The sequence below is a fragment of the Hylobates moloch genome, unplaced genomic scaffold (genome assembly GCF_009828535.3).
Source record: "Hylobates moloch isolate HMO894 unplaced genomic scaffold, HMol_V3 SCAFFOLD_18, whole genome shotgun sequence".
NCBI classification, from domain to species: Eukaryota; Metazoa; Chordata; class Mammalia; order Primates; family Hylobatidae; genus Hylobates; species Hylobates moloch.
This window is the reverse complement of record NW_026652293.1, coordinates 65,763,478-65,789,431: the sequence shown is the minus strand read 5'-3', so window position 1 is coordinate 65,789,431 and position 25,954 is coordinate 65,763,478. Positions and strand designations below refer to the sequence as shown.

The window sequence follows — 25,954 nt, the reverse complement described above, 5'->3', positions numbered from 1 at the left end:
AATTATATACATGTTAGATCGTTTAATATTGCCCCACATCATTTGTATGCTGTAGTCTTTTTTCCACTCTCTTTTCCTTCTTTGGGTTTTAGTTTTAATAATTTTACTGACCTATCTTGAAGTTCACCAGTTCTTTCTCCTGCTGTGTCTAGTCCGATGATAAACTCACCAAAGAACCAACATTTCTATTTGATGTCTGTAGATAGTTTTCATTTTTCTTTTGAAATTACCCATCTGCGCATGAATGATGTCCATTTCTGTCACTAGATTCTTTAACATATTAATCATAGTCATTTTAAAGTTGAGACTTTTGTAAATTATCTGGCTTTCTCTTGTTTTCAGGCTGTGAGCAGGACACTTGTGGATTTCTACATCTGAATTGGAGGCATCACTTGTCAGTGTTTAGTTTTGAAGAGAAAAACAATAGGACTAAAATTTCTTTCTTGAATTTTTGTAGAATTCTTTCCTACAGTCTGAAGTTTAAAAGAAGTTAGTGGACTGTGATTAGGTATGGTTCTCTTTCTTAAGTTTTCTGGAGCACCATGCCCATTTTCACTTTTCATATTGAAGACTTTATCTAGAGGAAAATTTCCCTGTTTTGATTAATGACATTGTTGATTCTGTTCACATAATATGATTTAATTTTTCACAGACTTCAACTTTTGGCTGTCTTTCATGTCTCTCATTTCTTTTTCATCATTTTCCTCTCCTTCTAGTTTTCCTTTGAGTTCTGGTACAGTTCTAGAGTTTCTCATTTCAAGAATGAAGAAACCAACAAATATTTATTGAGAAGTTATTGTGTACTAGGAATTATGCTAGTTTATATATATGCTAGTTATAAAATATAATTTATAAAATATAAATTATCACATAAAATAATTTGATAAATTATAATATAAATAATATATAAATTTTATATATTGTTGAAATATATTAAAATAATATATAATTATATATAATATATAAGTCTAAATAATAAATACAAATTAAAATGTATTCATTGTTACAGTAAGAACTCTTAACATGAAATCTATCCTTTTAACTTTTTGTGTGCAATTCAGTATTGTTATCTGCAGGCATAAGGTTATACAGCAGATCTCTAGAATTCTTTTGCACTATTATATATATTTTATATAATTTACTTCACATAGCATAACTGAGACAAGTACTATTATCCTAATTTTACAGTTATAAATTTTATTTTCTGCATTGTTTGCTGTTTGGTCTACTGCTAAATTGCAGTTTGAAATTTGGCATTCATATTATTCGACCTTCATAATTGCTTGCTTAGCTTTAAAGTTGAGACTTTAAATCAGGTATTTTCTAAAAATTTCTTTTTTTTATGTAAATATGCTTTAGAAAGTTTCTGTAAGTGGTCCCTTTAGAGAAATATCTCATTTTAAGAATGCTTTTTGTTTGTCATGTGTTTTTTTCCTCATTTCGCAGTGAGAATATGTCTTTGATAACCTGGTATCGTCTCTGTTCAGTTCACAGACCTGTTTTGTGTTTGGCCTGTAGAATGCTTAAAATTTTTTTCGAGCCAACATTTAATATTAGGACAGTCAGTGTAAAAGTATGATTCTCCTACTTCTCTTAAACAATGTGAAGATCTGGCAATACTGGGCTGAACTTCCCATTTGGTAACAACCTGCTGACATCAAATAGTAACTCACAGCTACACAAGCTCACAGGTCTCATCATGTCCTATCATCTTTTATGCCTGAGCCACATAATGTATTTATGTCACTTGGCTGCCCACATTGATGTTAGATTTTATGACTTCTGTCTTATAGTCAAGAAAGAATTGAACTGGTTTCTGTTAGGGAATTGTAAGACTCCTTGGTGAGATCTTTTCAGAGGTACCTCATGTCTGAAACACAGGAAGAGAGGAAAATGAAACAAAACATGTTTCAGTAATACACTACTAGTTCAGAGATGATTTTTCCCAGGGAAAATGTCTTATTGATGGAGTTTGGGGTAGTTATATCAGGAAGCTCATCACAGGCAGTAGATATGAAGAAATGCCTGGGACAGTGGTTATCTCTGTTTTACCCTCTTGGCTGTAACTTCTACATCCATGACCTGATTGAATAAATCCTGCCACCTCTACGACAGCAGGAGTTACTGCAGACTGCCCATCTACAGATGTGCAAGGCCAAGTGGTAAAATGTCTGCCAACCCCTTGGTCTATACTCACTTCCAGCCCTTCTGCCTCTCATTTAGGTGCTGTTAGCAGAGGTCTTTTCCTATTTACTTCCTCAGTTCACTACTGTCTTTCAAATGGAGAGAGGAGTTGGAGTCAGACCTTATAATCTTCTTTCAGTCTAGACCCATCTATAATATAAGGTCTGGTGTAAATTCCTCAGGGTCTATGACTTGTGCACGAGTAACTTGCTCTGGTTCCCAGTGTGGGTTCAGGCTTTTCTCTTTTCGAATATTTTATTGTACACTTAATGAGCTCTAGAGAGAGGGAGATCTTGTTCTTGATGTTCTTGATGCCATTTGGACTGGGACACCACACTTTACCCTTCTTGGCAACCCTGAATAGTAAACAACATCTGATGTAAATATCATTGTACTTGATTAATGGAAACGGAAACACGCAAGCTCTCTGTAACTGATGCAGAAGCTGAAAAGTTCGTATTCTGTGATAGTCAACACATATTTATTTGTTCAGCAATAGCTCTGCCGTGTACTGTAGAGATATGGGAGGAGGAAAAGACAGTCCTTTCTCCTCAGGAACTTAACATGCATTGACAAATGCTGAACACCCATAATTATCAGTTCAGATACTCTCAAAAGTAATGTGCATTCATGGATTGTTACACAACTTTTTCTTGCAAAATTCTTGAAGGGTTTTTAGAAACTACTGAAGAATCTGGTATTCAAAAAATAGAGTATCTTGGGTTTTTACCTGGTTGCTGGACAGTTACTGTTATTCCCTCACCTCCCCAAATGTGGCTCCATTTTCATATCAGACATTGCTAATTGATCACAGCATTTTTTTCTAACTGAGGTCAGTAGTACCTCCGGCTGCCCAGGAGATATTACAGTCAGCCAGCGCCAACTGATCAGAGCCAGCCCAAGAGATAAACTCTATTCTCTATCCTGGGCTGAGACTTTTATTTCTGTTTTCTATTCAGTTTATGGCTTGTTATAGGTGTAAGTCATTGTTGGATCAGAGTAAATAGATTCCATTTTGAAAGCATGCCATTAACTCTGTGATGGAAAGAAACACTTCAAGGACTCTGGGGTTTACTTAGATGTTGAAACAGGCTTTTGACCAGTTGAAACTGGGGTACTTTGGGGAGGTTTATTTCATCTCAGGGAGGTATTGACTTCCCTTTCTCAGCATAGAACAAAGATCACTTGCAATAAATAGTATAGTCTGTTGTAAAAAATAAAATTAAAAAAACCTTAATGTTCTAACCGTATTTTGAAACACCTTTTGGTAAAAATAGAGCAATTTGAATTTCTTCCTTCTCATTTGTACGTCGTGAGTTTTCTAATGGTCTCAGACTGACTCTCCACTTTAAGATGCAGCACCTATTAAATGCTGTGAATTGAATGAATGTGGTTAGCAAATTGTCAAGAGGGTCCTTAGGAAACAAGAAAAGCTCACCCATCTTCAATCTAACTCCCACTTACCCAGAGCAGTGATTCTACTTCTTGTTTAACGATGCTTTTGTTTATACCTTTTATGCTTACTCTTTGCATTGCTGGAATTGATTTTTTTTTTCTTTTCATCTCTAGTGCATCGTGATGGATTGATGGATCCTTGTGAACCATTTCAGCATGTCAGCTGCCTTGCTAGAGATACAGTTTTCCATATGGGTCATGATATATGTGTTTATTTCCTTAATTTTTATTATTATCACTTGGTAGAAGCAGATTCAGAGACTATGAGTTAATTTTGTCCTCTGGAATATTAATTAGGGAAAGAAAATTTGATTCCTCTTTTAATTTCATGTTCTCTTTGACTCGTCCAAGATGGTACCAAGTAACAAATAAATGGACTCCCTCATTGACTTAAATAGTATTCGACAGTGATATACAGAAACAACCAGAATATTTACTCCTTGGAGAAATAGCTCAGTAGTTAATTAACTGGGCTTTCTGTGTCTGGATAAACTATGATTTCTATTTTTTATTATCCTTTACAAAGATATTCTTTTTTATTGATGGCAAGGGGATCCAGAGGTTGAAGCACATTATTATAATTTAATGTTTCCCACGTATCCTTAACCACTGCTTGCAGGGGAGTTTTTCCCATATTTCTTCTGGGTCCTACAGGATTGTAGCCTAACATCATGCTACTTTACAGGCACTCAGGGTTTAAAATCTAATTGTAAATGTAAAACAAACTCATAGTTCTAGATATTATTTAATGCTGAAGTGGACCTGAGATGCCTCCTAGTCCAATTCCTTCATTTTATTATTTAAAATAATAAAAGAGAGATTAAGTAATTTACTCCCCATCACACATCCCAGGTCCCAGATCTATGTCTTTTCAGTCTTCCTTTTGTGCCATCCTCACTACCACACTTGAAGTATAAATATATTTGTCTAGTTGAAAGACCAATTCACAGCATATAAGATCGTTGCAGATCAATGGTTCTTTAATCTACAAAATAATTTCCCAAGTGTCTTCTCATTTGCCCCTTACTATATCTCCATGTAATCGATAAGGAAGATATCAACATTCCTATTTTCCAGTGGTGAAACCTGAAACACAGAATGCTTATTTGCCTAAGGGTACCTGACTAATTCACATTGTTTTTTCCATTGTAAAATGGATGAGTAGTACCTACCGCATGTGAATGTTGTAAGAAGCAAATCAAATCAAATCAATAATGTCTATAGGCCGGGCGCGGTCTCACGCTTGTAATCCCAGCACTTTGGGAGGCCGAGGCGGGCGGATCACGAGGTCAGGAGATCGAGACCATGGTGAAACCCCGTCTCTACTAAAAATACAAAAAAATTAGCCGGGCGTGGTGGCGGGCGCCTGTAGTCCCAGCTACTCGGAGAGGCTGAGGCAAGAGAATGGCGTGAACCCGGGAGGTGGAGCTTGCAGTGAGCCGAGACTGCGCCACTGCACTCCAGCCTGGGTGACAGAGCGAGACTCCGTCTCAAAAAAAAAAAAAAAAAAAAAAAAAAGTCTATAAAAGTGCCTGGCTAAAGGTTCCTGTTAAATGGTGTGGGAGGCTGAATTCTAAGATGGCCCCAAGACTCCTATCCCCTGGCATACATGCCTGTACAATTTCCTCCCCTTGAGTGTGGGCAGGACCTGTGAAGGGGATGGGATGTCACTCCTGTGATTAGGTTACATTATCTGGCAAACTTGAAGGGATTTCGCAGATGTAGTTATGGTCTCTAATCAGGTAACTAACTTAAATTAAAATTTAACTTAAAAGGGAGATTGCCCGGTGCAGTGGCTCTCACCTGTCATCCCAGCACTTTGGGAGGCTGAGGTGGGTGGATCATGAGGTCAGGAGTTCGGGACCAGCCTGACCAACTTGGTGAAACCCCGTCTCTACTAAAAATACAAAAATTAGCTGGGCGTGGTGGTGTGCACCTGTAATCCCAGCTACTTGGGAGGTTGAGGCAGGAGAATCACTTGAACCCGGGAGGCAGAGGTTGCAGTGAGCCGAGATCACACCACTGCACTCCAGCGTGGGTGACAGAGCAAGACTCCGTCTCAAAAAAAAGGGAGATTACTCTGAGTGTGTCTGACCTAAAAAGGGAGATTATTCTGAATGGGTCTGACCTAATCAGAGAGCCCTTTAAAAGGGAGTCCAGAGGGCGGGGACAGAAAAAGCAGTAGAGACCCTCCCTTACTGGCCTAGAAGAAGTAAACAGCCAGGTTATTAACTGCTCATGGAGGTAGCATCATGGCAAAGACCTGGAGCAAAGGCCTCTAGGAGCTAGAACAGGTCCCAGTGGACAGCCATCCAGGAAACGGGGACTGCAGTCCGACAGCCAGGGGGAACTGAGCTCTGCCCACCACCAGTGAGTGTGGAAGAGGACCCGGAGTGTGAGATAAGGTCAGAGGTCCAGCCAACACTGACATTTCAGTCTAGGAGACCCTGGGCAGAGGACCCAGCCACACTCTGCCCAAGCACCTGACCTAGGAAACTGTGAGATCATACCTTTGTGTTATTTTAAACTGCTAAGTTTGTGGTAATTTGTTACACGGCAATAGAAAGCTAATACCAATGATAACTATTCTTAGCATAAATAGTTGGTGGTTATGATGACTGTAACCACAATGTTAATAATGCTAATAGTAATAAATTTGAAAGTAAAACCTAAGTTTTAACACACTTTTACTTACATCAGACTTCACGTTATATTTTATGGCTAGAATTGTATCATTTCTAGCTGCAAGAGACCAGGAATAATAAGTCTTTGGCTGTCTGAACAAATTGTGAGGGAGTATCTGCTGCTGAGGATGACGGGGAAACCGATGTCAGCCAGGCAGCTCGTGCTTTCTGCCATGCTTCCCTTCCTGGTCAGCAAAAAAGTAGAATTGATCCTCAAACCTAGTTACTGCTGGATTATTATGACCCTCAAGGTTGACGGTGTCAGCTGACACTGATTTGGGGAAAAAACAGGAAGAATGTTGATAGCTCAGAAGTTGTTCAAAATGGAATTGCAATTGTTGAGTGAAGTAAGATTTGGACTTGGGGGTTTTGGTAGTAAGCCCCGAGAGCATGCTGGGATCAAATCCAGGAAATGTAGTGACTGATGGGGAGTGAGGGATACAGAGAGGAGAGGGTAGGTGGAAAACAGCGTTCTAGGCCCAGAGTTTGAGCTGTCGTGACCCTAGTAGTGATGGAAGACAAAACTTGTTTCAGTGACACCAGCCAAAGTTTATCTTCTCTCTTCCAGAATCCTGAGGACAACATTGTCCTATTGATGTTCATTCAATCCTTGTTTTTTTCTGTATGTAATCAATTCTATGTGAAAAATATAGATACTTACCACAATAACTAGTAAAGTAAAAGCCTATTTCCTCATGTGTAAAATGGGCAATACTTTTACCTTCGAGGTGTTTTAAAAACTATGTGTGGTCGTGAATGTTAAGCAACAAGTCCGGTATTCACTGCCGAATGCATGGGAGCTGTTGCTGTGTTTCTTCTTGCTTGTGCACACTTTTCATTGCTCCTTGAAGTCACAGACTGTGGTTTATATATGCTTCTTTTTATGTCCTATTAGTGTGTCACATAAAAGGTATGCTATAAAAAATCTTGGATTGAATAATTACAGAACACTTGCAAAAGGGCAATGAGAAGGAAAGTAAATGGTAATGTTTTCCCTGAAGTACACGTATTTGTGTGTGTGTGTGCACATCTCTATATATTTATCCATGTAGATATAGATAGACTTGGATACATGGGACCCGTTATTCTGTCTTGCCAGCTAACAATCTAATTTTTCTTCAGTACCTATCTCTAAAAGTGAAATACTGTCTTGATTCATAAACATATCATGTTTTTCATCAAAATGAAAAAACAGTATGAAATAAGAAGAATCTACTCTTAGCAGATAGTGAAGTCTGACTTGCCATATGTGTTCACATAATTGTTCATTTATTTACGGGACACATATTGACCTATAATTTAGGGTCAGTGCGAGGCACTCGGGGGGCCCCTCCTGGGGTGTTCAAGGTCCATGAGGAACATGGACAAGAGCTGCTATGGGGTGCACTCGAGGGGTTGGGGGATGCCAGAGCCTAGAAGGTGTCCATTGCACACCCACACGTGCCAGCCACATGACACTCCGCAGGCTGTGTGTGAAGTAAGAAGAGAGAGCACAGTTCAGGGACTAGGTGACACATCTTTCCCTACTAAATTTCGAGAACTTTATGGGCCCAGCGCTCCTTTTACTTAAAGATGGGATTCATGTCAAAAATAAACCTAAAAATAGGACTTATACAGAGTCAAATGGTACAATCTCGTTCTTATTTTAGGATGTATAAAAACCTCAATCTCAAAAATGCCCCTGTGTTTAATGCGATAAAAAAATCAGTTTCTTTAAAAAGAAAGTATTTAAACCTGCTATGAAAGGCATAGCAAAGTGAGAATTTGGCCTGTTGATATTCACTTTATAGCCAAACCCTCAGTTAGTCTGTCCCATAAATTCCAACATAAGAGGTGTCTAAAATTTCTAAGAAAAAAAATGCTGGAATTCAGACTGTGTTCAGAGTGTGCTTTTGTACAAAGCTGAACTGCCCTATGCATTCTCATCAGATAATTCCCAAATGTATGTGAAATCTACTGCAGAATTGTAGGACTATTAGACAGTTTTATTACTACCTCATAAAAATATTTCAAAACCTGTGGGAGTTTTATGAAACCAGCACTCATCAATCCTTATCATTCCCAATTTTGAGGCCCATGAGATGTGTCTCAGAGCAATTAGAGATGTTAATTTTGAAGCAAACTGTCACATGATAAATGCTTCATTATCTGTGGGCAATAGATCATTTAAAACTTTATCTCTTTCAAAATCTTTATATCTTTAGATATACATTTGTAAATTTTAAATCTTTATAAAATTGATCCCTTCTTCCTCTGAGCCATTGCTCTACATGTGTTTCAACAAGCACTGAAATAGTCAGGTAGCTCAATAGATTTCCAAACACTGTTGTGTGGATGGATGCATAAAGGGATGAAACAGCCTGTAATGCTGGGAACCTGTAAGTTACAGTGATTATTAAAACATCCTAACCTTTTTTTAAAATGAAAAGTGGTGAGATATCTACGTATTTTTCACAGTTAGCTATATACACATTTAAGGTGGTGGGGTACATGGAGCACTGAATTCAGGGCTGTGGAGGCTGGTACTGGTCTTACCACCTTGGGCAAGTCTCTTTCTTCCTGTCTCCTTGCTTGATCAATAACTTGAGGTGAGACCATCTCAGTTATGAAGTTCCTTCCAACTCTAAAGTAATCTTTCTTGAAGATAGTGGGTTTTGGAAAATGGCAGTCTGCACATGAAGGGATAACCCATGATGTTGATAATCAAGTAATCTCTCTTGTTCTTGTTTCCTTGAGAAATCAACCTCCAATCCGAGGGGTGTGTGTGTGTGTGGGGGTGTGTGTGTGTGTGTGTGTGTGTGTGTGTGTGTTTATGTATGTATACATCTGCATCAGTTGAAAAAGTGAACAGTTAACCTGGAGAATGAGGGTGTTTCCAGGAGAGAGCCTCAGAAGATTCAAGTGGTTCACTTTGTTACCATGTGTCAAAACTTAGGGAAGGTCAGTTTTTTTTCTGAGAAAGAGTTGTGTGGAAGTTTGAGGTTGGGCAAGAAAACATGAAAATTAGCACCTGGAATATGGACTCCTTAACACCTTTTATCCCACCCTTTTCTTGGAAGAATAAGTGTGCCCCGCTGGCATCACTTTGCTTTTTCTTGTTGAAGGACATAAACATCCTTCTTCCTGCCCCTGTGGCCACATTGCCATTTACTCCTGTTCAACAATTTACCCCAAAGCTATTGGTTATCCTTAAAAGAAATCATATGTAATGGAAGAATGAATACAGACTTCTACTAATATAGGACAGAGACCAGGAGTGTAACAGGTGTCCTTGGTGTTTTTGTTGGAAATGTTTGATTAAATATTGAAGTAGAGAGAAAATGAGAGGAGATTTAGGCAGGGAGTATTGAGGGAATAAAAGTAGGTAAACTCAATTATCAAAATATATTTAGAGCCTGGACTTAATTTATTGCCAGCAAAGACCGTCCATCACGGGTACCCTTTCTTTTCCAATTAATAAAAAACTAACACTGACATTCAACTTTGCTGGGGGCAAGGCTGTTTTAAATCTCATTAAGAAAGGTGTCATCATCCTCTTTTTACAGAATAGGAAGCTGAACCACTGAGAAGTTAAGTGCCTTCCACAGAACAATTCATTTCAACGATGAGTGAGCCTGGAACCAACTTCTGCCAACATTTATTCCCTTGACCTTTTCTCTGATCCATGTCATGAGAATTATTTCTAGGGTCTTAGTTACTCATTCCTCATAGGAATTTTTTCCAGGGTCTGCGTATGTATGGGCTACATGTGAGAGAAAAGGTTGCACCTTCACAAAATCATGAATTAAATACACAGCGCTGGTTAGTGTAGATGAATCAATGACAAGAAATAGAAGTTAGCAGGTTCTTCTCCTTTGGAAAACGTTTTGTGTTCATTGTGTAACAGTCAAGTATGAAATGAAATAAGAGAAGCCCTAGGTGGATGGACAGAGCAGGGTAAAGTCGATGTAAGGATGGGAGAGCCAGCCCTATCCACCCTGCTTGGCTCTTCCAGAAGCCCCTGCAGCGGAAGGACCACGTTCTGCATTTGTGTGCAGGGATCCACTTACATGCCATTCCTTTGACTCATGTGAGCTTCTGCTTCCTGCTGTGTAGCCTCTCGTGTGCTCTGTGAGCAGCTCATTGTCCCCTCCTCTGTCATACTTGACTGCAGTTACCCATGTGCCTTTTGTTTCCAAGACTCTCTCTGTCCTGTTCATGGTTATGCTTCTGGGTACCCGGCACATTGTAGGAATGAATGAATGTTTGATGAGTAGACTCTTAGGAAAGCATAAAACTCAAGTTTCAGAATAACTTTCCTGTTGCTGGGGGTACTGTTTGAAGGAATAATGAGAAGCACATAGTCAAGAGATTGCTTTTTTTCTGATAGTCTCATCACTTCCGCAGCATTTCACTGCCTGATCCACATTTGATGTAAGCTACTCAATTCCTTCATCTTCTTTTCTTGCTGAAAATTCTTGTCCACATGAGTCATTATGAAAACTGAAACCTTGTAGTCATCCTTGCAAGGATATGTCGGTGCTAACATTTGTGCCAGGTACCAGGGAAAGAAACATGCAAGGCTGCCTTGTTGGGGAGTCCAGTGTCTAAAGTGAAGGCAGACAAGTAAATGGTGGGACTCAGGGAGAGGTGCGTAAGGTGTCACAGGGGATGGGCACACATGTGAGATGCTGCTTCAGGGATGGTGATGTCGGTAGCATCTTGAAGGGGATTGTGCCATCAGGTTGCCCCAGAATGTCTTTTCTAACATGGATAAAGTTGCCAGCTGCCTTCGAGTTCGAGCTGACAAGTCCTATTGCAGGTCGTTTTCATATCAAACATAAAAAGAACATAGTAAAAGTGTTTGCACCATTAATTCAGTGAAACATGCTGAAGAGCTACTCTGTCCTTGTGACTTAGCAGATGTGTATGTACAACTCCTGTGGGCAGGTGCTCTCTGATAAGGGACAGAGCCCAGCTATGCCCCTGAAAAACAAAAGAGACACCTTAAATGCTATCCTAGAGATGTTTAATGGTGATTTTGATGCACAGAGGAGGAGGATTCCATTCTGCCTGGGAAGTCAGAGGAGGCAGCACTGAGCAGGTGGAACTTCTTATACTGGGCACTGAAGCATGGGTAGGAGTTCACCAGGTAGGGAGGAATGGAATGGAATGGAGTCAGGGCAGAAGAGCCCTCTGTGCAGATGGAACCACGTGGGCAAAGGCAGGAGGGCAGGGAGCAATTCATCTTCTGGGTTTTGCTGCTGTGTATATCCTAAATGTGAGGAAAGATGCTGAAAAGGTGGGCTTATGCATCTGCCTGTCGAGTAGATTTCATTTGGTTGGTAATGAGGAATCATTGAAAGATACTGAGTGAAGGGCACAGACATGATCTGATCAGCCTTTTGGAGAGGAGAACCACTCTGTCACTATACAAAGGACAGAGTGTGGGATCTGTGGGGTGGGGTAGGGTGTGGATACTGAAGGGTGAGTTCCCATTAGGAAGCATTAACAGTAGTCCTGGAACAAGACAGTGGAGGCCTTAACCAGACAGGATGCAACGGAAAGAAGAGGCAGATTGGAGCGGCACTGAAAAGGTATATTGATGGCACACAAGGATCAGGAGACTGTGGAGACGGTGGGAAAGAAACAGCTCTCAGGTGTCCATCATCGAGTAGGGGCTGCACTGAACCCTCCCATGTCAAAAACTTAAATCACCTGGGTTACAGAAAAGCACCCTCACAACAACCATTGAGTAGGTTGTTTTTCCTTGTTAAAGAAGAGGAACCCAATAGTTAGAGATGTCTAGTAATTTAGCCAAGGTCACACAGCTCATGGTAGGACCTCCACTCATAGGAAGTACCTGGCTTGACAAAGACTACTGAGTCATTCACTGATGACCGGGAGTGAAATGTGGAGCTCAGACCTTCAAAAGGCTGGGCTGGCACTGAAAGAAAAACGAGGGATAGTGTATGCTGTAGACTGAATGTGTTCCCCAAAATTCTTGTTGAAACCTAATCCCCAATGTAATGGTATCGGAGGTGAGGGCTTTGTGAGGTGATTACAGGTATTGAGGGAGGAGTCCTCATGGATCAGATTAGTGTCCTTGTAAAAGAGGCCCTAGAGTGCTCTCTTGCATCTTCTACCATGTGAGAACACAACAAAAGGCATCATCTAGGAATCAGGAAGCAGGGCCTCCCCAAACAACAAACCTTCTCCTTCCTGCACCTTGACCTTGGGCTTTCAGCCCCCAGAACTGTGAGAAATAAATTTCTGTGGTTTATAAGCCACCCAGTCTATGATATTTTCTTATATCAACCCGAACAGACTAAGAGAGTACAGTAATTTTCAAGGGCATCTGCATCAAGGGGAAGGAGGACTTTTTTTATTTGTTGAAGATGTCAGCAACCAGCCGGGTGTGGTGGCTCACCCTGTAATCCCAGCACTTTGCGAGGCTGAGGCAGGCAGATTACCTGAGGTCAGGAGTTGGAAACCAGTCTGACCAACATGGTGAAACCCCGTCTCTACTGTAATAAAAAATCAGCTGAGTGTGGTGGTGTGTGCCTGTAATCCCAGCTACTCGGGAAGCTGAGGTACGAGAATCGCTTGAACCTGGGAGGTGGAGGTTGCAGTGAGCCGAGATTGTATGACTGCACTCTAGCCTGGGTGATAGAGAGTGACTCCAGCTCAAAAAAAAAAAAAAAAAAGTCAGCAACTTAAGCATTTTTATAGGCAGGGCAGAGGGGACCAATGAAAAGAGAGTAGGACATCCTAGTGTGAGGGGAGGGTTGGGCTCAGGGAAGGAGGAAGTACACCTCTCCCTTGGACACTGGAAGGGAAGGTGTTGCTGATGAAAACTCCAAAGAAAGAAGAGGTCCGTGCAGGATGCCTCATCACTGGGTTTGAGCTTTTCAACAAAATTGGTAGGGAAGACATCTGCACAGAGTTAGAAAAATAATGAATGCAGACATGGTACCTTAGAGTGCTGGAAAAGGCACCTGACCCTCGGGGAAGCTGATCTGAGAGGCATGCAGGGCGTCCTGGTGTGGGGAGCTGTGTGGAGAGTGCGTCTGGAGGCAGTGAGTCTTACTTCCTGAGTTTGTAGCCATGCAGCTCAGCAGCCTCAGCGAGAGTCAGCTCCCTGCAATTTGCTTTCCAGGTACTGCTCTCGGGTGCTTAGACTTCCACAATGGGGAAGATAAAAGAAATACATTTTAATTTCTAGGAAAATAAAGCACGTAAAAATAAAATCTATCCAGTGTATCATTTGCTTTTCCAGCCTATTTTAGCAGTTACAGTGGACAACTGCTAAGCACACTTGACTCATTCGTTTGTAGATTTCATTATAAGCACAATTAATCCATCTTAAAAAAATAATCTAGAGAGAAAAGTATTTAAGTTCTTGACTAAATTCAGCTTTCAGAAGGCATCAGTGATTCTGCTGATGACGATTGAGAAGGTTAAATATGTAGACGTTTTCTTCTTGGTGTATGAGAGACATGTTTATGTTGGTGGGAGCAGCAGGTGTGTGTGGGAGAAGAGCTGGAGTCCCAGGCCACCTTGCTGGTTGGGGTGGTAACATGTATTTCCCATGTTCTGCTCTGCCAGGCCGAGTACAATGTGTTGATAACTGACATCTGTGCTTCTATCAAATTAAACCTGAAGTGCCTCTTTTCATTTCAAATAACTTTGCTCTTTCCTCAGGTGACTATCTTTAATCGTTGTTAGAAATGCTTGTTCCCTGGTGCCGCAAAGAAATAGCACTCGAACGTAAATTTAATTCTCTCAGCAAGGCCATTTTTACTTTCTGCAGAAAGGGTGCTCTACGCAGATGGAACAATGGCAAGAGCACGCTTGAACAGAGGAAAAGCAGACATATTTATCCCTTACTCATTTGGGTCATCCTTACTGCTATGTCCGGCATCCATTGGCTGGAGCTGGACCTCACGGTCTTAAACAGATACCCTATTTGCTAATAGTTTAACACTTTCCTAAATAGGTAAGTGCAAGGGAGAACAAAGAAGAAGAGGAAGTTGCTCACGAAAGGTTTAAGGAAGCAATAATATTTCCAAATAGGGAAGGGGCATAAGCTATGAGCTAAGACTTGCCTGGGCCTGTCCAGACATGCCTGAGTAAGCCAAAGCAACTAACTGGGCTGAAGTGTAAGATCTGATTGTTGATAGGAGGCTTCAGAGTAAGAAGCTATTATTCCTAGTGTCTATTATTTTATTTTTAAACCAAGACGAGCTTTGAAGAGGAACTTTTCTACTTTCTACAATCGTTATCAAGTTTTCAGTTAGTTAGTCTTTTTAATCTCTTATGTCATTTCTACACTTCTTATGCCATTTAGACAATCAATTAATAAACATCGAGAAATACAGTTATTAAAATTGTTAATTATTATATTGAATTCAGAGGAGTGACACGTTTAATATTACATTCTATAGAAAATTCTAAGCTTAATTTCAGGAAAGATTCAGTTTTACTCTTATAAGTATGTACAATTAGTCAAAAAGTTCCTTATCAAAATCAATGTTTATAAACCAACAGGTGAGTTTTTTGTGTGCCCACCAGATGCTTATATGTCTATGGGCAGGAATGATCACAGGAATAACTCATCCATCCAGCTGGACCTTGGCGATATTTCTAAACGTCTGATAGAGATCCTGCTATTCACGCAGCCATAGTGTGACTTGGCTAACTGACATCTTTTCTTTAGGAACCATGGAGCATGCAACACATCCCGGCACTGTTTTCAGCCTTCTGCGGCCTCTTGGTCGCCCTTTCCTACCATCTGAGCCGGCAGAGCAGTGACCCATCTGTACTCATGTGAGTGGTCTATGCCTGTTCTCTCTCATCACTGAGCTAGGGGCATAGTTCCTGCAGCTTTGTGCCCTGACTGAGATGGGGAGACAGCAGTTCACTGCCCATTGTGATTTGACTCTCATTATTAAACTAGCTGGTCCAACTCACTAGAGGAGGGAAGGAGAAATACAGGACCAGCCAGAAACTAATAACAATTAAAAGTGAACATCTAGCAAACATTTTAGTTTTGCTCTTTTGATTTTGGAGTAAAATGCACAGTGGCAGGAACAGATGGCCGATAGCACCCAAGCCCTGTTGTGACTTTCCCTTAGGTGAGTTGGGTGAGAAGCTACCTCCTCAACAATACCCTCTCTAGATCCATTAAGTCACATCCCTACCTTTACTCTAGGCAGTTACCCTGGGGAGACTAAACCAGCACCTCTGAAAAGAAAGATTTTGTTTGATTTTATTGTTTTGTTGTTGCTGTTGTTCTCAATCTGGCCAACGTCCTCTGGATTTAAAGTGAAATTTGCACCAAAGTGTTAAAATGTATTTAATGTAATCCTTAGTAACGTGAAAGTATACATTACAATCTTCCCTTTAATCCTATCTTTAAGTCTTTGGTAACGTGTACTCTGACACTGGAAATCTTTCGTGTGATGCCACAGTGAGTTTCAGATATTGACAGTAGCATCTTATGTAATTTGTTTAAATTTATGAAAGATTTTGATTTAAGATAACCATAACTCTTTGAGGACCAGAGACACCATAATTTTAGGCTATTAGGTGCAGCATTGTGAAAGGCATGAAAAATGGGGGAAAGAAAAGTTAAACATGGTTCACACAATTTTTAGTGTCCATTGTATTAGTGCAGTGTTCACTTTCTGCTGCTAATTGTGAAGATGAAGCCCTAGTGGGCTAGCAGAGATGGAGGACCTTCCCCTTGTCCCACTGCTGACAGTAGAGGGCGATGATACTGCTAAGGTACTTGACTGCTCTCATTAGGATGAAATTTACAAATCAAAACACTAACTTTTTGATCACTTGAATATGCACCTCTTTTTATTATAAATTTTTAAATGAAGAGAGCACTTGTTTTTGTCATGTGTGGCTGTGAGATCTAAGGTGAAGTTATTTACCGAAAACACTGTCCCAGGATCATCTTTGATGAAGTATTGTGTTTTCCCACTTTCAGGTCCTTCATCCAATGCAGGCTGTTTCCTAAATTTTTACATCAAAATCTGGAAGAGTCAGCTGCTGACCCTCTCCCTAAGAAGATGAAAGATTCATTGGTGAGACATTTACGTTGTGTAATGTAGCATGGGAGGGCCTCACCTTTCAGCAGAGATCAGGCTCTCAATGGAGCTCTAGGCAGGTGGACATGAGAAGGACTAGGACAGAAAGAGACACCTCGCTTGGTACCTGGCACACTGGGCTGTTGAGCTGCCTGCCAGGTGCAGCCCTATTTGAAATGCTTGTTCTCCAGTGCCGTAAAGAAATAGCACTTGAACATAAATTCAACTTACTCAGCAAGGCCATTTTTATACTTTCTGCAGAAAAGGTACACTCGCCAGCAGTTTTGCCATGAGAGGACACCAAACTTGACGCGTCCACCTTACTGCTGTGTCCGGTTTCCATTGGCTGGAACGGGACCTCACATTCTGTATTTGTCCTGACTGGCTAGCAACTTAGAACTTTTTAAAAGGGGCAAAGGTAGAGGAGAACAAAGGAAGGAGGAAGTAACTTGTGGAATGCTGAGAAAGGTAAAAACACCTTTAAATAAGGAAGAGGATCAGGCTATGGCCTAATGCTTGCTTGGACCAGTGTAAGCATGCCAGGGCAAATATTTAGGCTAAATTGTGGGAGCTAAGAACATAAAGTACACTGATTTCTTTATCATGGCTAGCAGATATTTAAGAATGTTAGCACAGGTCTTTGAATAAATTTTGCTTCTAAGAGTCTAAGAGGTTACTATTTATTCCTAATTAAATGGGAAGGAAAGTCTTTGAAGAGGAACCTTTACTTTATTTTTTTTTTTTTTACAAGCCCTTTAGAGCATTTTTTTTTTTTTTTTTTTTTTTTTTTGAGACGGAATCTCACTGTCTCCCAGGCTGGAGTGCAGTGGCATGATCTCGGCTCACTGCAAGCTCCGCCTCCCGGGTTCACGCCATTCTCCTGCCTCAGCCTCCCGAGTAGCTGGGACTACAGGCGCCTGCCACCACGCCCAGCTAATTTTTTGTATTTTTTAGTAGAGACAGGGTTTCACCGTGTTAGCCAGGATGGTCTCGATCTCCTGACCTCGTGATCTGCCCGCCTCAGCCTCCTAAATTCCTGGGATTACAGGCGTGAGCCACCGCCCCCGGCCTAGAGCATCTTGATGGTGGCTGTTGTGCACACATGGTGTGGGCACTTAGGTGGCCCTCAGGTGGCTGCAGTTTGCCAGGATAGTCACATGAATCACATTCAGTCAGTTTTGTGTATTGCTGGCACCAAACAGCAGGTGGGCTTTGCACGAATGAAAGCTTGTCAGATAAACGTTTAGCCAACCTGCCCCCCTGATGTGGTCCACACACAGCTCTTCTCCACATCTTCTCCCCTAAGTGCCATGCTTAGTTCAGAGCATTCTTTCAAAGTTGATGTCTGCATAGCCATTGCTTGGGGCCCCTGGACTTTAGACTTATGGCTGGGTCACAGAGAAGGGGGCAACCACACTGGGTGGAGCATGGGAGAAGAAAAGGAAGAAGGAGAGGAAGGAAGGAACAAGAGAATCCTACAGCTATAAAATAATGATGCCATTTCCCTGTTCACCAGGAAAATGGCTCTGGACAGCTTCAAAAATTCTTTTAGCAGATGTAGTTTCTTTGGTATCAACTTACAAACATTCATACTTTGAAAAGCAATGCTCATTAATTGTGTAAGCTCCCATGCATCTGAGTATTGAGCTCGGAGCCGTCTGATGTCCTTGACTCACACTTTTCCTGGTTTTCTTAGGAATGACAGATAAAAGGAAAAGAGAATAGTCTGTTGATCCAGCCAGGACTGTGTCTCATTTGTCTTGATATCCACAGAGCCAGTGCCTGGTGTTATAGTGGGTACCCAGTACAGTTCATGGAATTTTGACAAATTTAATTGCAGTCTGCCATTTCAAGACGATGTCCAGGACTCACAGCCAACATGAGAGCCTTAAAAAAATTCATACTCAGCTTTTGTGCTTTTGAGTATGGACAGAATTCAAGCTAGTATTAAGGCTTTTTTTCCACTACAAGGGAATCAAAGGACAAATCACTTAATATGAGTAAGGGCATAGTTCATGAATTTTAGGAGCAGAGATACATTTAAAAGCAGGTTAAAAGTCAAAGCAGCTGGACCTGATGAGATGGCAGCTTAAAAAAAAGAGAAATATTTGACATAAGCCTAGCATCTACAACCTGACCTCCAATATTTATACCAGGAGACTTACAGGGAGAAGGTCAAACTGACATTCCTACAGCATTTTCTATAAAAGCCGTAGGGTGGCCAAGAGTCTACCCAAAAGTCTCCCCGTGGATATCTGAGAAAAACTATGCCCTTCAATCTTCCTTGATTTCATGACTAATGAAGATGCATTTCTACTTTCTGATTTATTGCAGTTAAAAATAATGTAGGAATTACAAAGAAATTTGACAAGAAATTTGCCCAGCAGAGGTTGATAGTATTTCATTGGTATAATTAGATGTGATTGGCTAGGTGTTGCCTCCCTTGGTTTTCATACCCTTTGAAATGCTTCGTACAGTGTGGAGCACATAACTTGTTAGGTGATTTAATAAGATGTTTGTGTTCATTTCTCTGAAAAGTCTCTGGCCTAATTATAATATTTTAATGGGAATATCACATTCAGCTTTTAGAGTTTGATATATAATACTTTCTGTGACACCGTGCAAGCATAAACCCCCCCTCCTCATTGTCTCTGATTTTGATTCTCTGTGTCTCCACCTCTTATTTTCTCTGTCTGTCTGTCTGTCTCTCTCTTATCTTGAGTTTTAGTTTGTATGAGAACCCCTCAGGGAGCCTCATTAGGTTTCAGTTTTCTAGCCCTCTGCCCATATTCTGATTCCTCTGGCCTGTGAAGGGGTCTAAGGAGCTTCATTTTAACAGGAATGTTCACCCAGGTGATTCTGTTTAGGTGATCCACAGATTGTACTTCAGGAAACATTGATCTAGAAACAGAGATATACCAATGGGCCAATACATTTGCATATGAGCAAGATAAGTTATGCACACAAAGTTTATCACCAAAATTCATTACTTAATAAAGATATAAACTTTCCACTAGTGGGTTACCTGGTTAGTCTTTTTCTATTTGTCTTATTAGCACAGACTCTTTTAACTTTCATATCTTTGTCATTTTCAACACCCTTTATTATGTTTAGATTTGTTTGTTTCACTGTATCAATTTCTTCAGTTCCTAGAAACAAAGAAAAGCCTATTTAATTCTTATGTGTAAAATTCAAACAGTCTTTTCCTAAATCATTGGTTATAATATCTAGATTTTTCTGGTCCCATGCTGCTAGATGTGGAATGTTGGAACAGGGGTTCTTAAGCTTCCTTTGAGAGTTGGAGTGTGAAGTACTATATAAAATGCCACAGTGAATTTAAAATGTTCAGTATATGAAGAGCTAATATATTTCTTAGTTAAACATGCACGGATTTACCATAAATCCAAAAATTTATATATAAGTTTATATATAAATTTTTCATTTTTTTCTCTTTGCAGCCTTACACTGGCCAGAACTTCTAAAACAATATTCAATAATATTAATAGTTTACTATTTTACATATATAAAATATAAATTAAATATATAATATATAATTTTCTATATAATATATAATATAAATTAAATATGTATTTATTATACTATATATAATATATAAAATATAAAATATATTACATATAATACATAATTTATTATATATAAAATATAAATTAAATATATTTATATATAATTTATATATTATATATAAAATTTTAATTATATATTTAATTTATGTTTTATGTATATATAAAATGGAAAGCAAAATAGTGAAGAGTAAAGAGCAAAGAGAAAAAGAGAAAAAAATGCTGATTTATATGTGTATATAAAACTTTTCTGTGTATACTATATAATCAACTATGATTAATAAGAGGATTCATAAATACAACCAGAGAAAAGAAAATTTAGAAAAGCAAGAACTTTCTAACATACCAGAAATAACCTATGAAAATGTGATCCAACTCACAGTACCAACAAAATATCTGAATTGATAATGGAAATGATTTTAACAAGTAGTGTCACAAATAAAGTAAACTAACTACAGCAGTTTATTAAAATGTAAATGATGTTCTGAATAAGTGGAGATAGACATAACCTGATTTTGGATAGGAAGCCTGAGACTTATAAAATGCCAATTCTTTCTAATGAATTTGTAGGTTTCATATAATTCAAAACAGTTCCAAAGGCATTATATTCCCCACATTGAGAAGTGATTCTAAGGTTCCTTTAGAAGAATAGCAGTTAATAGTTTTTAAAAACTTGAGAAAGAAGCATAAGAAAAAGGAACTTAGCATTTTTAGATTTAAGAGTGAAGACTGGGCTGGGCACGGTGGCTCACGCCTGTAATCCCAGCACTTTCAGAGGCCGAGGCGGGTGGATCACCTGAGGTCAGGAGTTCGAAACCAGCCTGGCCAACATGGTGAAACCCCATCTCTGCTAAAAATACAAAATCAGCCAGGTGTGGTGGCACATGACTGTAGTCTCAGCTACTTGGGAGGCTGAGGCAGGAGAATCACTTGAACCCGGGAGGTAGAGGTTGCAGTGAGCTGAGATTGCACCACTGCATTCCAGCCTGGGCAACAAGAGGGAAGCTCTGTCTTTAAAAAGAAAAAAGAAAAACAACAGTGATGACTGAATAATCAGAAAAAAGTATGAGACTATCCAAGATCAGAGAATGGGATTAGTGGATCAGAAAAACACAGAAAGGAGACAGACTCTTTTATGAATGTATTATGTCAAAATTAAATGTCACAATCAAAAATTGATTTTCAGAGTCTGGTGTTGAGATAATTGTTTAGCAGTGGGAAAGAAAAACAAATCTTATGCGCTAGTCCCTCGCCAGACACCAATGTAAATGAGACAGGGATTTAGGAGTTTCAGAAAGTGAGAGAGAGAGGAAAAGGGAAAAGGAAAGGAGGAAAGTCACATGGGACTTTTTCATTTCTGATATTATGGCAGGCTACTGCTGATTAAAACTAAAAATTCTGAATAAAATACAAAAAAACTCTTCCTGAATGTAACAAAAAAACCTGACAAAATAATAAGGAATTATCAGCTAAAAATCTTACTGAACAGGAGTACCTGGAGGAAGGAGGGCAGGAAGCTGCTTTTGCCCCAAGAGCATTTGCCCAACCTGGGGACCTTAAGCCTTGTTTTTCAGACCTCGAACTATGGAGAACAGGAATTGAAGCCCAGGTGGGTGTCCAATGCCAGACCATGGATCATCAGCCTGGGACACCAAAGTGCCACCCTCTCAGAGTGAGGATGATCCTCAGGAAGTGAGCTCCACCACCCTCCACACCAGGAAGTGCAGCAGACTCACTTCATGATTGAGCAGAATAAGAGAATCCTTGAGAAGTCGTAAGTTTGCATGGATTTGCAGCACAAGTTCAAACAACTAGATGGCACCAAATCCCTCAATTTATGAAGACATTTAACGTGGTACCGGATTGGAAACACCTCATGGCAGAAACAAACATAAATCCTTTCTAGAAGGTTGCCTTGTCCAAGTGTTTCCCAAACCAGTTTTTTTTAGAGAAAATGCACAGCTTACTATAAAAAAAATTTTAACCTACACATGGAAATAAGGAACCAGCAGAAACTGGTCTGCAAATATTTCAGATATTGGAAGTATCAGACACAGATTTTAAAACAACTATACTTATTATGCTTAAAGAAGTAAAAGGCAAGCTTTAAAATTTATAGACCATAGAAAATATTTAAAACAATTCAGCATGTTTGAAAGAGAGCCAAATAGAATTTCCTAAACAAACAAACAAACAAGTGAATCAGTTGAAATATACACCACCACACACCCCACACATGGGGGATTAGATACCTCTGAAGAGAGAATTAGTGAACTGAAAGATAAGGAGAGAAGAAGGTACCCAGAATGTAACACTAATTGACAAAAGAAAAAAAATCAAGAAATATGAAAGAGAAATGACTTCAAGGATAGAGTGAGAAAATCTAAAATATATCCAATCAGAATTCCTAGAAAAAGAGAGACTGAAGCATAATCAATATTTGATGAGATAATATCTGAGAGTTTACCAGAACTGATGAAAGACACTTAACTTGAGATTCAGGAATTTCAGTGAATCACATGTAGGGTAAATTAAAGAAAAAAGAATCAACACCAGACAAGCCATAGTGAAAATGCAGCATGCCAAGCACACAGACCAACTTAAAGCAGGTAAACAGAATGAACAGATTACATTCAAATGGATGAGAGGCTGCAAGCTCCCTTATCAAGAGCCCTCATGGAAGCCAGAAGACAGTTGTTGGATATACTTAATGATGTGTAAAGAAAGTAACTACCAAGCTAGAACTTTACTCCTAGTGAAAATATCTTTAAAGATAAAGGCAAAATAAATTTTAGAAAAACAAAAGCTCAGAGACCCTCATTACATGAAATTCTGAAGGTATTTTTCAGTAGAAAGTGATCTTGTGTTAAAAGTAATTTGAGGAGAAAAGAAAAAAATTTAAAGAAAGTGGTCTTGGATGGAAGATCTGATTTGCAAGTGAACAAAAAGAAAAGAAAGTAGCAGGTATATTGGCAAACCTGAATAAAAATTAACTGCATAAAACCATGATAAGACTATATAGTTGGCTTAAAAAATATAAGGTAGAATGAAAATACATGACTATAATAATATAGAAGCTTAGATAAGAGGGGAAATGAACTTCAAGTCGTCAGAGGTCTTAGTAATGTCCAAGAGAAGAATAAAGATACAGATTGAATGTCCCTAATCCAAAAATCCAAAACCTGAAATGCTTCAAAATCCAAAATATTTTGAGCACCAACGTGACACTCAAACGAAGGGAGTGTTTGCATTTCAGATTTTCGGATGAGGGCTGCTCAGCCCGTACCGTTAACTTTGGTCTGTGATAAATTAGGTATGCATGTTGGAATGTTTTGTGCAACTACTAAAGGAATAGAGACAAAGCATGTAGCTTCCAAATCCAAAGAGAGGGAAAAATGGAAAACTGAAAAATAGAAGTTATTCACAAATAACAAAAAGAAATTGGACTAACATGTCATACTGTACTTAAAAGTCAATTCCACGTAAATTTTAAGCCTAAATATGAGAAAATAAAACCTGAAAGCACTTAGAGTCATAATAATGGAAACTACTTTTATGATAGCAGTGTAGGAAATAATTTTTTAAAACAACACAAAAAGATTCAAATTAATTAAAATTATGATCTTTGATTTATTTTAAATTTTACAGAAAAGAGACTAGTGTCTAGATGAATATAAAACTCCTCTAAATCAATAAGAAAACCAGATATCTCCATTGAAAATAGGCAGAAGACTTGTATGTACACTTCACAAATGAGGAAATATAAATGGCCAAAAACGATGAATATATGGGCAACCTCATTAATAATCAGAAAACTCCAAATTAAAATCACACTGACTTACCATTTCAAAACTACCAGACTAAAAAAAATGCAAAGTTCTTACAGTACTAAGTGTTGAAAAGTGTAGAGCAAGAGAATTCTCATGTATTGCTGGTGGGAGTGTGAATTAGTATACATATTTTGGACAAAAGTTTGATAACATAAAGTTTACGACATGAATAGACTGCAGCCACAATTCTACTCCTAGGTACTTATTCTGGAGCAAATCTTGCACATTTGCACCAAAATACACATATAAGATTGTTCATAATAGCACCTTTTCATGAAAGTGCCAAATGAGTATTCTACAGCAAAGGAAATAAACTTACTACAGCTAAATGCAATGCGTGAGTGAATCTTAACCACGTAATGTTGAGCAAAGGAAGCAAGACACAAAATAATGCTTATAGTATGGCACAATATATTGAGTAAAAATGGGCAAAATTAAACAGCTTATGGTTGCATACCTAAGTCGTAAGTAGTGAAATCATTTTTTTTCAAGCAAGAAAATGATTTTCACCAGTCAGGATTGTTGATGGGAACCTCCAGGAGGCAAGAGAAGGATTTTTGATCAGATAGCCACATACAAGAAGCTTCTAGGATGCTGGAAATGTTAGATTAATTGAACTAGTTGGTGGTTACAGAGGTGTTCACTTTATAATTATTAAATTGTACATATATGCACTTTATGGTTACCTGTGTCACATTTTAAAACAGTAAAATAAATTTTCAAAAAAGATATTAAATAAAATAAAATATTTATCCAAAATATACAGAGAAAATGATTTTTCAGACTTAGGATGCGTAAAATAAATAACACACACGCAATACCCCGAGTTAGATTTAAGAACATAAAAATTTTAAACTTCTGTATGTAAAAAAAGGTGGAAAAATTTAAATAATTTAGTACAGTACTGTGGCAAACTTAGGAAAGTTAAATATCTTTCTAATACCAACAACCCTTACAATTTGATTTTTAAAACCCTATAGGCAAATTATATGTGTATTATTTATATATAATTATATACAAATATGTATATATCTGAGCTCCAAAATGAAGCCATTTGAAATTTTATATAAAATTTAGGAACAAATTAAGTAAATGTATGAAATAATTACCATTATTATGAATTTTAAAATGCAAATTAAAATGAGATGGCACTTTTTTGGTACACATCATTAGCACTGGAAAAATTAGTGATGGTGCCAATTGTGTCAAGATAAAATCTCTTAGACATCATTTGTGTTTATGTAAATTATTACAACCATCTGGAAAAGCATAATTTATCAAGGATTGTGAAATGCTTATAACCTATGATAAAGTAAATCTATTTGCTAGAGTTTTTCTAGGAAATTAATTCAAAATATGAAAAAAATTTAGGTATATAAGGATAATTATTTCAGCATAATTCATCATGGTAAACAATGGAAGGCAACCTAATAGCAGCAGTCGAGGGAAGTTTGCACTACGAGTCATTCAATTTCTTTCACTAAATTAATGTTTTGAGTGATCACTGTGGCATTGTATATTGTATATATTGTATTTCCATCACAAGATGGAAAATTATTTAACCACTCAATGATATTAGTGAGCCTATATAATTTTATATATATATAGCTTACAAAAGAAAATACTGTGGAAAAGGTAGAAAATTATTTGCACACTAAGATTAGATACTTATAAAATATGCATAGAAATATTCATATACATAATGATTATAGCTAGAGCCTGGTTTAACATCAACAGGAAAAATACTGGCTCAGAAAACACAAAAATGCTAATACCGTTAATGTCAGGCTATAATGATTGTGAATGATTTTCCCCTCTCTTCTCTATGTTCTAGGGTGCTGCAATGTTATTATGTTATTCTATAATGGGAAACTTAATTAATAATAAAAATTATAAAGACCTAAATTTGCATTTTCCTTCCATCTTGCAGTATATTCCCTTTCACACTCATTTTTGTAAGATCTAACATGGTATAATTCACTATTAAGACATAGGACATTTATTAAAAGGAAACGGATTCTTAAACTCTTGTTTTTTAGATAAGTAATTTAACAGAGTCACAGATTTTTTTTTTTTTTTTTTTTTATACTTTAGGGTTTTAGGGTACATGTGCACAATGTGCAGGTTTGTTACATATGTAT

General features: G+C 38.5%; 1 protein-coding gene across 5 annotated transcripts in view; it reads left to right on the top strand.

Annotated features, from left to right (window-relative positions):
* PCNX2 (pecanex 2) overlaps nt 1-25,954 on the top strand; it is a 351,803-nt gene that overhangs the window by 130,110 nt on the left and 195,739 nt on the right. For all 5 annotated transcript variants that reach the window (XM_058430821.1, XM_032137273.2, XM_032137274.2 and 2 more), the window contains exons 16-17: nt 15,022-15,131; nt 16,303-16,399. In XM_058430821.1, the coding sequence (XP_058286804.1) occupies nt 15,022-15,131; nt 16,303-16,399 (207 nt within the window). The remainder of the gene's footprint in view (nt 1-15,021; nt 15,132-16,302; nt 16,400-25,954) is intronic.